General features: G+C 51.4%; 1 protein-coding gene across 16 annotated transcripts in view; it reads left to right on the top strand.

The window, feature by feature from the left end:
* Window positions 1-12,999, top strand: part of FRMD4A (FERM domain containing 4A) — a 659,116-nt gene that overhangs the window by 563,389 nt on the left and 82,728 nt on the right. For all 16 annotated transcript variants that reach the window (XM_045060912.1, XM_045060911.1, XM_023256373.2 and 13 more), the window contains 3 exons: window positions 3,310-3,375; window positions 3,641-3,698; window positions 7,978-8,064. In XM_045060912.1, the coding sequence (XP_044916847.1) occupies window positions 3,310-3,375; window positions 3,641-3,698; window positions 7,978-8,064 (211 nt within the window). The remainder of the gene's footprint in view (window positions 1-3,309; window positions 3,376-3,640; window positions 3,699-7,977; window positions 8,065-12,999) is intronic.

Genomic DNA, 12,999 nt, shown 5'->3' with positions numbered 1-12,999 from the left:
CAATCTCTGGGGCCCGGCCAGCGCTTTCCCTGGGCCTCACTTGGACCCAGTGGCACCCGTGCCCCTGTGTGTACTCACGGGGAAGACACAGAATGGAGGAAGTGAGATTTTTGAAACAGGTGCCCTCAGGGAGCACAGCCCAGCCTATGCACAGACACGCCAGCCGCATGGCCCATCTTGTTGGTGCATTGCCGGAAAAATGCCTTATTCACTGCAGTTGGCTGGTTGAAGTCGGTCTCTATATTCCAACCTACTCATTTGGATTTCTAAAAAGCAAAAACTTCAGGAAGGGATAAATGCTATTCTTGCTCCGTAGACCGGAGACAGACTTGCGTGTCCATAGACTTTCCTCGGCCACAGCATCATCACGCGTCTCTACGATTAACCATGACCCCTTGTCGGTGGAAGAGACTTTCACTCGTTCTGACACCACAGTCTCTATCCGGTTGCCCACAGCCTCATGTTGCCCTGATCGTCCCTGAAGGGCGACGGATATTTGCCCTTCTTCCAGGCTCTCCCGCTCTCGCTAGACTTCACGGATGCGGCAGACAACCCTTAGGCTGGACTAAGCCATGGGGAGCCCGTCCACACTAGTCGAGAAAGGCATCACAGCTTAGAGAGCAAAGCCGTGGGGTTTAGAATCCCAGCCACGTCTCTGAATAGCCCGGGAAGCTTCAGTTACTTCTCTGCCGCCTCAATTTCCCACCCATAAAGCGGAATTAACCGTACCTACTGGATCCAGACTGTAAGCAAGAGCAGAAGAAGTCACATAATGCAATTAGCATGTAGTGAAAGGTACATCATAATGCTGAGTAATCGTGCAGTAATGCTTTCTGCGAATTTTCCCCAAGCGTGTAACCAGCTTGGACTTCTATGCCATGGGATTTCCCTATCGGGGGACAGGTGACGCAGACAGTTAGAATTACACGCCCAGGGCCATAGAACAGAGCAGTAGCAGGGCCCTGACCTGGATTCTCTCAAGGGCCTAGCTTGCAAATGCTGGACACCCCCCCCCCCCCCGCCACTGCCGGCCGAACCACCCCTACAGGGTATGCAGGGGCATCTATCTTTACTCCAAAATCACTGACCAGTGCAGGTGATGGCTCCTGCAAGACAGGGAACCATATCTCCATCCCCGTGGGTTTTCTGGGCCGCTGCCTGCAGAGAGATGATCTCCCAGAATGACGTGGCTAGGCGCAGTCGGCCGGAATCATCTGTCTTCCTCCTCTGTGTAACACAGTGTCCTCCAAATAGCGTTTTGGGATTCTGTGGCTGGTGCCTTTGTTACAATTATCCCATCGATAACTCCCTACCAGAGATCCGGGGTAGCTGGGAAACTGTCCACAGAGCTCAGTGCACTTGGGCTGTCTGTAAATTCCAGAGGAAGGAGGAGGGGGGCAGGGAGCAGAGTGGGTTCTCCGTCAGCATGGCGCGCGCTGGGTCCATGGGGTTTCAGAGCGGGGAGAGCTGGGGAAGGCGAAGCTGCGTACCGCGGTCTCACAGGTGGCCTGGGTCAGCAGGAGGTACAGAGAAACGAGGGGTGGCAGGTTCCTGCAGCTGTCAAGCCCTGAGAAGCCATTTAGTTGGCAAACAGCTGAACAGCTGCCTGACGGCGTTTCTGACTTTAACCAGTGTTTGTCTGAGCCTCGACCGTGTTCGCAGCTACAGCCCTACGTTGATTTTTATCTCGCCTTCGCCGCCCGGGGACCTTCTCTCCCCAAACTGGGAAGGAGACTGGCTCCTGTCGCCCCTGAGTTGCTTACCCCTGGATCCACAGGTTGACCTCACAAAATTCGAAACCCTGTGCTAGGAAACACGCCCAGCCCAGCCGCTGATTGAGGGGGTGGGCAGGGAGAGAGAAGAGCAGACCCTGAAGGTCTCGCTCTGAAGGTCTGGTGAGGTGGGGGGCCCCGCCCGAACATGACGCTGCTGGAGACTTCGCTCAGGAGAAGGGCTCTGTCACACTCAAAGCGTAGGGGTTGTCTGGGAGCCAAGGAGAAAGGGGCATCTGCCCCTCTCCGAACAGGCGTCCAGGAACCACCGAAACGACTCTCCAGCCAAAGGAAGCCTCCTTGGAGCTAGCCAGTTCCTGTTCGGGGTGTTTAGAAAAGTGCTTTCTTGTCAAGTCAGGTAATCTTCACGTACACCAGATTTTGGAATGCTAAAACGAAGAGACAGCCATTGAAGATTCAGAGAGCGATCGGAAAGTCAATAAATTACCCCCACGTGGTAGTTACTGAACATACAGAACACATGGCCCTCAGAAATGGCCTTTCTTTTTTCCCTAAAGAAAAAAAACAAGACGTTGGCAAATAAGGTTTTAGATCAACTCTGGAATACCAAATTCATAATAAATAACGAAGGCCAACCAAGGAGGTCTTGAGGGTTCATCCCTCCTTCATTGCCTCCTGTCATGAAGCCTGGGGTGAGAAAGGGGTGGGGAGAAGGAGGAGGAATGAGGCTCCTGGCGGTGTGGCCAGGTCACGGAGGCCGGGTCTTTTGGACTTGACTCCTCTGCAGGTGGGATGTGCTTCCCCTGTGACTCCCCAGGTTGGCTCTGTGCTTCAGCTGCCATGGCTGTCTGGGCACCAGAGTCCCTTCTCAGAGAGTCCCTTCGTGCCCCCCACCTCGTCAAAGAGGGGTTTGGCTGGCGGGTGTCTCCCAAGGCACAAGCCAGTCTCTTGCTGTTTTAGAGCTGAGATTTCAGGACATCGTGGCGTTCCCATCTCACTTCTGGTAGCTGCCTCATTGTTTCCCAGGGTGTCTCTGGGCCTTGGATTGCCTCATGGATTGTGTTAGCCAGGCCCAAATTCCAGAACTTTCCATCCTCCTTGGGAGCCCTCAACGCTGACCACTAATTCATGATAGGGAAGACGTGGGCATTCTATTGAGGTCAGCACCTGCCCTCCCCTGTGAGGCCGTGTGCAGACAGGATCCAGGGGATGCAGAGGACGAGGAAGATGCAGGCATTCTGCCACAGCGTCCCCCCTGATCCCCAGCCAGCCGGCCTCTTCTTGTCCCCGGCTCTGTGTCCCTCTCCAGGGAGACACATGCTCACTGCTTCTTCCTCATCTGCCATGGTAGCATTTCTTGCAGGGAGCTGACCCCAAGTAAAGCTGTAGCCCAAAACACCTCACTTAGGCTGAGTTCAGAAATGCCACTTCAGGACAAATCCTTTCTCCAGGAGCTGTTGGCTCCTTGGAACTTCTCAGGACGTTGCTCAGGTTCGGAAGAAGATTCTCCGTCAGCAGGGTGCTGACCGTTGACCTAGGGACCGTATGTAACACCATCTTTGTGTTGCAATTCTAGTGAGGACCGAGTCATTGAGCACTACAAGAAACTGAACGGCCAGACCAGAGGTCAAGCAATTGTAAAGTAAGTGGCCTCTCCCAGTGCCCACGAGGCTGTGTTTGTGTGTGTTCATATAGCATGTGGCAGGGTTGTTCAGTTCTGTTCGCAAAGACACATAACTCCCGGGGGGGCGACGAGGGTTCGGTTTCAATTTTCAGGTAAATAATCACTCTGAGAGCTTTGTCACGCACACACGCGCACATATAAATATGTCTCTGATTGCAGACCTGCCGAATAACCACCTGTGTGTGTGTGTGTGTGTGTGTGTGTGTGTGTTCTCTCTTCCCAGCTACATGAGCATCGTGGAGTCTCTCCCAACCTACGGGGTTCACTATTATGCAGTGAAAGTAAGTACCAAGCCTGCCCTAAAAAAAAAAACAGAAACACTTCTCAGTTTTTCCTTTTTAATCTTACTGAAGATTTTGGGGGGTGGGGACGGATAGGCACGATAGAGGACTTGCTCGAGATGATTGTTGAGCAAGCTCAACCTTGCTGAGGAGGGTTGGGGCGCTGGAACATTCCCCCCACGTCAGAAGACTTGATGCAGTCACTTTCGAAAACTCATGTTCTCTTATGCAAAGTGGGTATAATGAGTCCCTTCTTCCTTTGATTCTCAGAAGAATCCTGGGACGTCAGGACCGCAGAGCCTCTCAGTAGGACGATTCCCTCTGAAGGCAGTGAACTGTGGAGAACAAAAACCTTAAGCAGAATCAGCAATGTTTTTCTTGGTGGTCAAATGCCACACAGGCAATTTTGGAGGAGGAGGGCCGGCATTAGAGGCTGACAAATTAAGTCCATGGCTGTTTAAGAAGACAAGATGTGTCTTCTTAAATGTTGTGATGGCAAGTCTCATGGAACATGAACCCTATGCTCAATTTTTCTTGGTTTTACCGTAATGCTCCAGACTGGGATCCCTTCCTTGAAATAATAGATAATGACATGCCCGTGTGCCCTTATCTGTGATGAGACAGGATAATTTCCCTTCTTTAATTGACCCCAACATGGAAAGATTAAGTCCTTGCCCAAAGTCCAGCTGAAATGAAAACATTTCTGAATGCTAGACAGTTCAACCAGCCAACCTGAGATTCGCTTGCCCATTTACCAGGTTCTCTCCCCGTGTTTCCATCCAGCTGTATTTTTAATTCCCTTGGACTAGAACGTACTCTCTGCTACGTTTATCTTTGTGTCACTCATTGTGGCTCGCACAGCACTTTGTAGGTTTCGTTGCCTGTATCTTCCGCTAAAGTGCAGCCTTCTCGTGGCCAGGACAGTGTGTTGCATTCCTTTTTTCATTCCCGGAGCCCTGTAAGTGCCTGGCACATAGTAGATTCTCGGTAAATATTGACTAAATAAGTGTTTATTGAGAATTAAATTGGGTAGTTGCATGTCCCCCTTCCGTGATGGTAATGAATGTTGGAACTGTATTTGCGGAGCCTGGTTATGAGGCACACGTGGGAACCCCAGTCCTACCCAGCAGCTCAGCTGAGGTCTTTTTTTTAATGTTTATTTATGTTTGAGAGACACAGAGAGAGCGCGGGGGAGGAGCAGAGAGAGAGGGAGACACAGAATCCGAAGCAGGCTCCAGGCTCCGAGCTGTCAGCACAGAGCCCGACGCGGGGCTCCCACTCACGAACTGTGAGATTATGATGTGGGCCCAAGTCAGATGCTTCACCGACTGTCAGCTCAGGATCTTTTAAAGCCTGAAATGATTAAATTCTTCCTGATGTCCTACCAAAGCTCTCCCCACCGAGGGAAGCCTTAATCCCTCTTCTCCATCATTCATGGAACTCTTAGAACCGTCCCAGCCATTCCTGCCCAGAAGTTCTCAAGCCTGAGCTGTAAGTCTGTCATGAGGAGTATCCCCTGGCCTTTTTAGCGTCTCCTGTCCCACTCAAGGAAGGTGAATCCACTGTGGAGACCAGCTCTCTATGAGGTGGCACCTTGAGATGTGCCCATTGAAGTCAGCGGGCAGTCGGCTCCCCCAAGGGAAATTGGACACTTTATGATTGACCTGAGGCTCAAAATTCCCCGCGCTGGCTGCCAGCATTCCACACACAGCCAGTGAGGGTTGTAGAGTCTATATCCCCTTCACCATCTGGTTACCATAAAGGAAATCTTGGGATCCAACAATAGTTGTTACAAGACGCATTTCATAGAAACTCCTCTCCGTTGTGGGAATATTCTGTGGGGACGTGCAGCAAAGGGGGCTGTGCCCAAGAATAGGGACAAGAAATCCCCTGGACTAGGCTCTCTCATCTGCTGTGTGTTCATAATTTGAGCTCACCTCCATCGCTCATACTGAAAATAGAGATTCTGAAATTCACCCCTCCAGCCCCCCCGACAAAAGTCTGTCGGAAGACTGTCTGTTGGACAGACAGACATCTGTTGGAAGACAGATGTTAGACTGCCGAGAGAGATTGTCATGGATAGAGTGGATGTCTCTGCGCAGGGACGTCATCCAGTCTTTTACTTGCGTAAACCCGTGTCCCATCTCTTCGTCAGCCCTGGAGTTTGACAGTAAGGGAGCCTGTGATACATATATGCTTTCTGCCTTACAATAAAACTTCAGGAACGTGCTTTTCTGCAGTTTGCGAGAGACCAGAAACAGACCTTGTGATTTCCAGAGTGCCGGAAGTGCTTGTGTGTTGGCCTCTTGGGACCTCCTCCAGGCTGAAGCCAGGGCTCTCCTCCTCAGGTGGAGACAGAGCACACGTATCCATGCAAGCCCAAACGACTGTATCGAGCCCCACCAGTCGGTGGCCTCCCGATTTCACAGCTGCCGTGTTCTCTGGTGTGGTGACACCCAAAGCTGTGGTGGCACTGAGTCCCCTCCTGTGTCGCTCTCAGAGACTGATGCAGGACACACAGTCACTTTCCAGGGACAGAGCTTTTTATACCTTTAAAGGACTATCTTAGGAAATTACATACCCTGAAACTTCTAAATATTCAAAACGTGTTTCTCTGCCCTTTTATCTTTGTGCTTACCTTCAAATAACTCGTGAGGATTTAAAAACCATGAAGCCAATTTCGAGTTGTCGAGACAATGGGGTCCGCAGTTATTCGCAAGTGCGGCAGTTAGGACAAATCTAGGGGAAGGCTGCTGGGGATGCCCTGTGTCAGCTCCTAGCTTTCGGGACCTTTAGTTAACAGCTCAGACCCCTCCTCCTTGGATGTAGGATCACACTTTACAATCTGGTGGCAAGGGATCTCTATTAAAGGAGTGAGCAGAAGGGCTTGGTGTTTCTGATTCGGTTCCCAGAAGGTCTGGGCCTTGATTTTGCTACTTTGTCCAAGATGGTACGAGTCACACAATCCAGCTGATCTCTTAAGGGGAGCAGGACTGCAGGGTGGCCCCCGCCCACCCTGCACTGCCATTGGTCTTCTGGAGGGCTGGGGGGTGGGCCCTGAGTAGAGCAGGACCAACCATTTGCTTTGATTTCTTGGTCGTTAAAATTGGAGGAATCTTGGGGTGCCTGGGTGGCTCAGTCAGTTGAGCATCCGACTTCGGCTCAGGTCATGATCTCACGGTCCGTGGGTTCGAGCCCCGCTTCAGGCTCTGTGCTGACAGCTCAGAGCCTGGAGCCCCCTTCGGATTCTGTGTCTCCTTCTCTCTCTGCCCCCACTCCCCACTGTCTGTCTCTTTCTCTTTCGCGCGCTCTCTCTCTCTCTCTCTCTCTCTCTCTCTCAAAAATAAACATTAATTTTTTTTATTTAAATTGGAGGAATCTTAAATGCGTGTTACCAAGTGCAAGAAGCCAAGCCGAAGGCTACATACTGTATGATTCCAACTAGATGACATTCTGGAAGAGGCAAAACTGGCTTCCAGAACCTGGGAGGGGGGAGAAGAAGGGGTGAAGAGGCAGTACAGAGGATTTTTAGGGCAGTGAGGCTACCACTCTGTATATTATCATCATGGTAGATACACATCATTATGCGTTTGTCCAAACTCACAGAGTTCACCACCAAGAATGAACTCTAATGTAAACTCTGGACTTTGGGTAACCATGATGTATCTGTGTAGGTTCGTCAAGGTGTAATGAATGTTCCCCTCCGGTGGGGGAGGTTGACAGTGGGGGAGGTTCTGCATGTGGGGGGGTGGGAGGGTATGGGGAACCTCTGTACTTACCTCTCCATTTTGTTGTGAACCTCAGACTTCTCTAAAAGCAATTAAATCTTAAAAAAAAAAAAAGTTTTTTAGAGGAGTCCCCTTCCATGGTGTTCATGGTCCCTTCTAGCTGTGACAGTCGATGACCGTTTCTCTCTCAGAAGGTCGTTTTATGAGAATGCTCAGCATCTCTCGGATTCTCTTGAAACCCAAAGCCTTACAGGGAGGACAAAGAACAAGCCTTCGCTACCTACTCATAAAGGGGGAAGCACCGCAGCGTGCTGCCGGCTGGGAACAGAGCTGGGTCTCCACCCCAGGGCATGCTCCAGGGCACTGGTTCACATAACTGAGCACAGTCTGATGAGGGGGCACATCTGATAAGTGAAAAGTAGGAGGTGGGCTCCATCCATCTCAAGGGATTTACGTTTGCCTTTGTCATCGGACGAGCCCAGAGGCCTTCTCTCCGTCCCTGTGTGTGTTCTCTGGCCCTGTATTTACCCATGCTCCTTTCGATGTCCTAGGACAAGCAGGGGATACCGTGGTGGCTGGGACTGAGCTACAAAGGAATCTTCCAGTATGACTACCACGATAAAGTGAAGCCGAGGAAGGTAAGCATGGGCTCCTCTGTGGGTGTCCGGCTCTCAGAGAGAAGTGAGTAAAAATATTACACGATGCAGCCTCAGGGCCTTCAGGTTTACCAATCCCCAGCTGATTGGAGTGTATACAAATTACTCCACAGTAATCCAGTCTGAGTTCCCGGGTAAATATTTTTCTTCCCGGTCACTAGGGAAACCTGAGCTGTTATAATTATTTAAGGTAAGGAGACTGGCCCAGCTCTCCCAAAGCAGATTGGCAAAAGGGCTTTGAAGGACTGTCCTATTTGTTAATTTCCTAGTGGGGGGGGGGGGGGGCGGGGGTTTCGTGTACTTGGGAAAGGGAGAGAACATCTCTCTTCAATCTTGAGGCCAATCTGAGCTTTTACAAAGCTGCTTTATGTGTTTCTTTGTGTTTTTTGTTTTGTTTGTTTTAAACATTTTGTTTAATGTTTATTTTTGAGAAAGAAAGAGCACGAGCAGGGGAGGGGCAGAGAGAGAGGGAGACACAGAATGTGAAGCAGGCCCCAGGCTCTGAGCTGTCAGCACAGAGCCTGACACAGGGCTCAAGCTCACGAGCCGTGGGATCATGACCTGAGCCGAAGTCGGACATTTAACCGACTGAGCCACCCAGACGCCCCTTGCTTTGTTTTGTTTTGTTTTGGATGCTGGGGAGCTAAAAGAAGAAATTGTAGGTCAAAACAGGGTGAGAAATAAAGAAGAGTTAGAGGCATTCCTGCAAATCCAGTAAATATTTTATGGCATATTAGAAGTGATCAGAAATCTGGAAAAAATAAGGTCATCTGCCAAAAAACAAGGGAAGCAGGACAGGGTCTGCAGAGTCATTGTAAATACAAACCAGAGTGTTTGAAAGGGGCACAGTGCTTGAATTTTCTCTGTTTTCATTTACACACATTTTTCAGACCAGAACAAATTGAAAAATTATAATGGAAAAATATCTCTGGGCCAGAGCTGTCATTCAGATCGTCTGGCAGAGAATAATGGAGAGACGGTTTGCAGTTCAAACCCTGAAATACATATTAAAAGTCTATCAAAACCACACTTGCTTTAGGAGGGAGAAAGCAGTATTGGTCCATTATGTCATTCCAGATTGCTTTCCAAGCTTCTTTATCCACGAACAGGACTGAAATCCATACTACGTATCCGAGCTTATCGTAGACTATCCGCTGAACATCTGCCCTTAGCCAGCTTCTTTATTAAAATGATAGGGAAAAAAAAAAAAAAAATGGCCCCATGCTGGGGAGGATTTTCACTCAATTGATCAGTAAGTCAGTCAAGTTCAAAGAAAAGATCGAGAGCCAGTGAGGGGGGACTTCTCCCTCGGGGACAATTCAGTAGGAACCTGCCTGTCCAGGGGCACACTGTTTCGTGGCTAAATCCAAAACCTCTTGGGTTTCTCCTTAAACGCTGCAAGGCATGAATTGGACCCCGAGTTATTTTTACTCTGTGTTTTCCTCGGTCACGGGGTCTATGCTTCTTCCACACTGTCTGTTTCTTCCTGTTTTCCCTCTGCCCCTTTTCCACATGGCCTTTTGTAAGCTTCTTTGTTGTTTTTTCTTGTTGCATTCACTTTTCCCTGCCTCTCTCTTTTGACATCCCTCGTCCTCTCCTTTCAACCTGCCTGGCCTTTTTTTCCTGCTCACAAGAGCCATGAACCCTCCTAGATCCTTGGACAAAACCCTGGTCACGATCCCTCGGGCCTTTGATCACCTACGCTGGTGGAAGATCCAGGTCAATGTGCACCGCAGACAGTGACCAGGGTTTGTCAAAACGCAGCAGTTGAATTTTGCTTTCCCTGTGCGCATCGGAAAGACAGGCTCACAAGCATTCATCGGCGTTCAGGTTTTAATTTATTAATATGCTTACGCCTGCTTTATTTCTCTAATTGAGATACTCATGAAGATTGCGGAATTAATGGGATAGCACTTGACAGATCGGGGCACCGTGTCCCTGGTGCACCCACCATGTCCCAGACACTCCGTAAATTGTAACTATCCCTGTCGGACTGTGCAGCAGGCTTCAGGATCAGGAGAAGTAGATGCCACGGGCGGGGGGGGGGGGGGGGGTTGGAGGGCGGGCGGTGATCAGCCATTGAATGAGAGAATTTACTCTCACGTGTTATGCAGGTCAGCCAAAGAAAAATGTTAAAGGGTTGGTAAATTTATTCAGGGTATTGGCTGTACTCAGACTGAGTTGTTATTGGAAACGACTGATGCTTCCGTGGCCTCTGAGGACGGAGTTGGGATTCTTGAGTCTCCTACTAATTGAAGGGCAAGCCAAGCCATCGGAGTCCCCGCGCACCATTCATTCGCTCAGAAAAACGTTTGTTGCGTACTTGCTCTGTGCCCAGCAGAGGGGACGGTGCTGAGGTTTGTCATGCGTCCAAGGCCTGGCCGGGCCCCTCGGGGAGCGAGGCAGGTGATAATTGCGCCATTGGTGTTCCCAAGTGCTCGAAGAGAGGGTCGGTGAGGGCATTAAAGGAGTCAGGCCGTATAGGAGTCTCGCTGTCTTAGAAGCATCGCTCTGGTAGCGTGTGCACAAGGGGCTGGAGAAAATCAGGACCGGAGTCGCAAACCCGGGGCATCCTCGCAGGAGCCTGGGCCAGAGCTGGCGGGGGGGCTCAGGCCTGGCTTCAGTCATAGGGGTGGAGAGGGGGACACAGAAGAGATGGTGAGAAGGTAGGTGGGACTGACCAGTTGTAGGAGGCGCGAGGGTGGCAGTTGGAGCAGGGGAATCCGAGATGGGTCCCAGCCAGAGCGGGGCGTGTGAGAGGATGTAAGGAGGGCAGTGTGGGACGTGCAGAGTTGGAGGCGTGATGGCACATCTGGGGTTCTGCTGGGGGTTTGGTTGGAGCTCCAGAGTGTCAGGAATTTCCCAAGCATAACTGACCCAGAGACCAAACGGGCAGAGGAAAGGGACAGACCCTTGGCACGCTGTGAGCAGACCTCCGTTCCCCAACCATGCGTGACCTTCCCTGTGAGACGGAGGTGGGACCCGAACCTTACGTGATTTGGGGAGCCCTCTCTAAGATGTTAATGTGCAGTCTGAACGTGAAATAAGAACGGGCCTCTGCAAGGCCCGTGACAGGAAGAGAGGCCCGCGTTTTGTTAGCCTGATGAGCGTCCGTATCTGCAAAGATGTGGGGTGAGGTCTGCAGGGAAACCTGACCCAAGCCGGAGCCGTGGTTGGGGCCCGGCAGCAGGGGCAGGTGTCAAGTGCCCAGAGTCTGTCTCCAGGGCTCCAGGCCCGTGATTCTTGGTCTCAGTTGAATACTGGAAACTGACACGAAACTGTCTGAACATGCATGGGCCACAGTCACCCTGTTGCACTGCCCCCCGCCTCTGACCCTCCCGTTGCCCATCTAGAAGGCCTCGCAGACCGGTCCTACGTGCAGCTGGAGTTGAGGACCAGCACGGCCATCTGGGCTTCCTTTCCGAGCTTAGGGACGGTCGGCCCGGCTCCGCAGGTGTATCTGGCAGTGAGGCAGTGAGCTGCAGTGCCCCGAGGCACAGGTGCCAGGCTGGGCCAGCTCCCCGCGAGGGCGGCCCTCCCTCCAGCAGCACCGCTACTCTTGTTCAGGGGCCAGGCGCAGTACCGCCGCGGTGGGCCCCCAGTGCCACTCAGGAACCCCCCCCCCTCATCTGGAGGCCCTTCTGCATCACCAGCTGTAGCTTCAGCCCAGGCAGGGGCCCTGCCTGACACTCTGACCCAGTTCCAGCAGCCGTGTCACATGGAGCCAGCATTCTGGAAGCCAACATTCAAGTAGAGGCAGTGACGGGGTGAGCCTGCTGCCTTTCCCCTGGAGGGCCTGGAGGCATCCTGGGCTCTGCATCAGCACAGCCAGAGGCGCTCAGCAGCCGTCCTGCGAGAATCCACTCAAGCGTTTCCATATGATCCACCAAAAAAAAAAAATTAAAAGGCCGGGAGCCCTAGCTGATGGCTGCCCAGAAATGGGCAGGACCCTAGCTTGTTCCAGGGTGTGCCTGGTTGGGTGCACTTTGCCATTCTGGTTGGCACTCTGAAGCCCCGGTGGCTTTGGGGGATGTGAAGCACAGGTTACCTCCCAGGTGGAGTAGAGAGAACGTTTCGGTCCTGGCCTAGTCACACGCTCCTACCTGCTCCCCGCACTTTCTGAACAGATGGGCTCCAGCTTGCAGAAGGAGCTGCTGCTGTTTGTCAGAAGAAAACCAGCTTCTTTGTCCTCCGGGCACACGTGTCGGGAAGAGGTAGACACGTGGGGACACCCGAAAACCGTGTTTGGGCTTTTGTCTACGTTCAGAAGCTCAAGGCCAACTTCAGAAATGTTTTAGAACTACATGTGCAGAAAAATAGCACGCAGTCCCCCAAAAAAGCTCAAAAAAATCAAAATGGAACTAAATCAAAATAGAAATTTATAATTCATTCATGTGCCCCAGAACATGGACCCTTGCTTGCATATGTGAGTTTGTTTTTTTTTTAATTTTTTTTTTAACGTTTATTTATTTTTGAGACAGAGAGAGACAGAGCATGAACGGGGGAGGGGCAGAGAGAGAGGGAGACACAGAATCGGAAGCAGGCTCCAGGCTCTGAGCCGTCAGCCCAGAGCCCGACGCGGGGCTCGAACTCACGGACCGTGAGATCGTGACCTGAGCTGAAGTCGGACGCTTCACCGACTGAGCCACCCAGGCGCCCCATTTTTTTTAATGTTTATATTTGAAAAAGAGAGCATGAGTAGGGAAGGCAGAGAGAGAGAGGGAGGCAGAGAATCCCAGGCAGGCTCTGCAGTGTCAGCACAGAGCCCAGTGCAGGGCTTGAACCCACAAACCTTGAGATCGTGACCTGAGCCAAAATCATGAGTCGGACATTTAACAGTCTGAGCCACTCAGGCGCCCCTGTTACAAGCTCTTAAATATCCTGCCACCAGCTCTCATCAAATCCTTCCGTTCCTCC

This window comes from Felis catus, chromosome B4, assembly GCF_018350175.1.
Source record: "Felis catus isolate Fca126 chromosome B4, F.catus_Fca126_mat1.0, whole genome shotgun sequence".
In the NCBI taxonomy this organism is placed as follows: domain Eukaryota; kingdom Metazoa; phylum Chordata; class Mammalia; order Carnivora; family Felidae; genus Felis; species Felis catus.
Note: the sequence above shows the minus strand (reverse complement) of the source record. Positions and strands in the feature narration are given on the sequence as shown.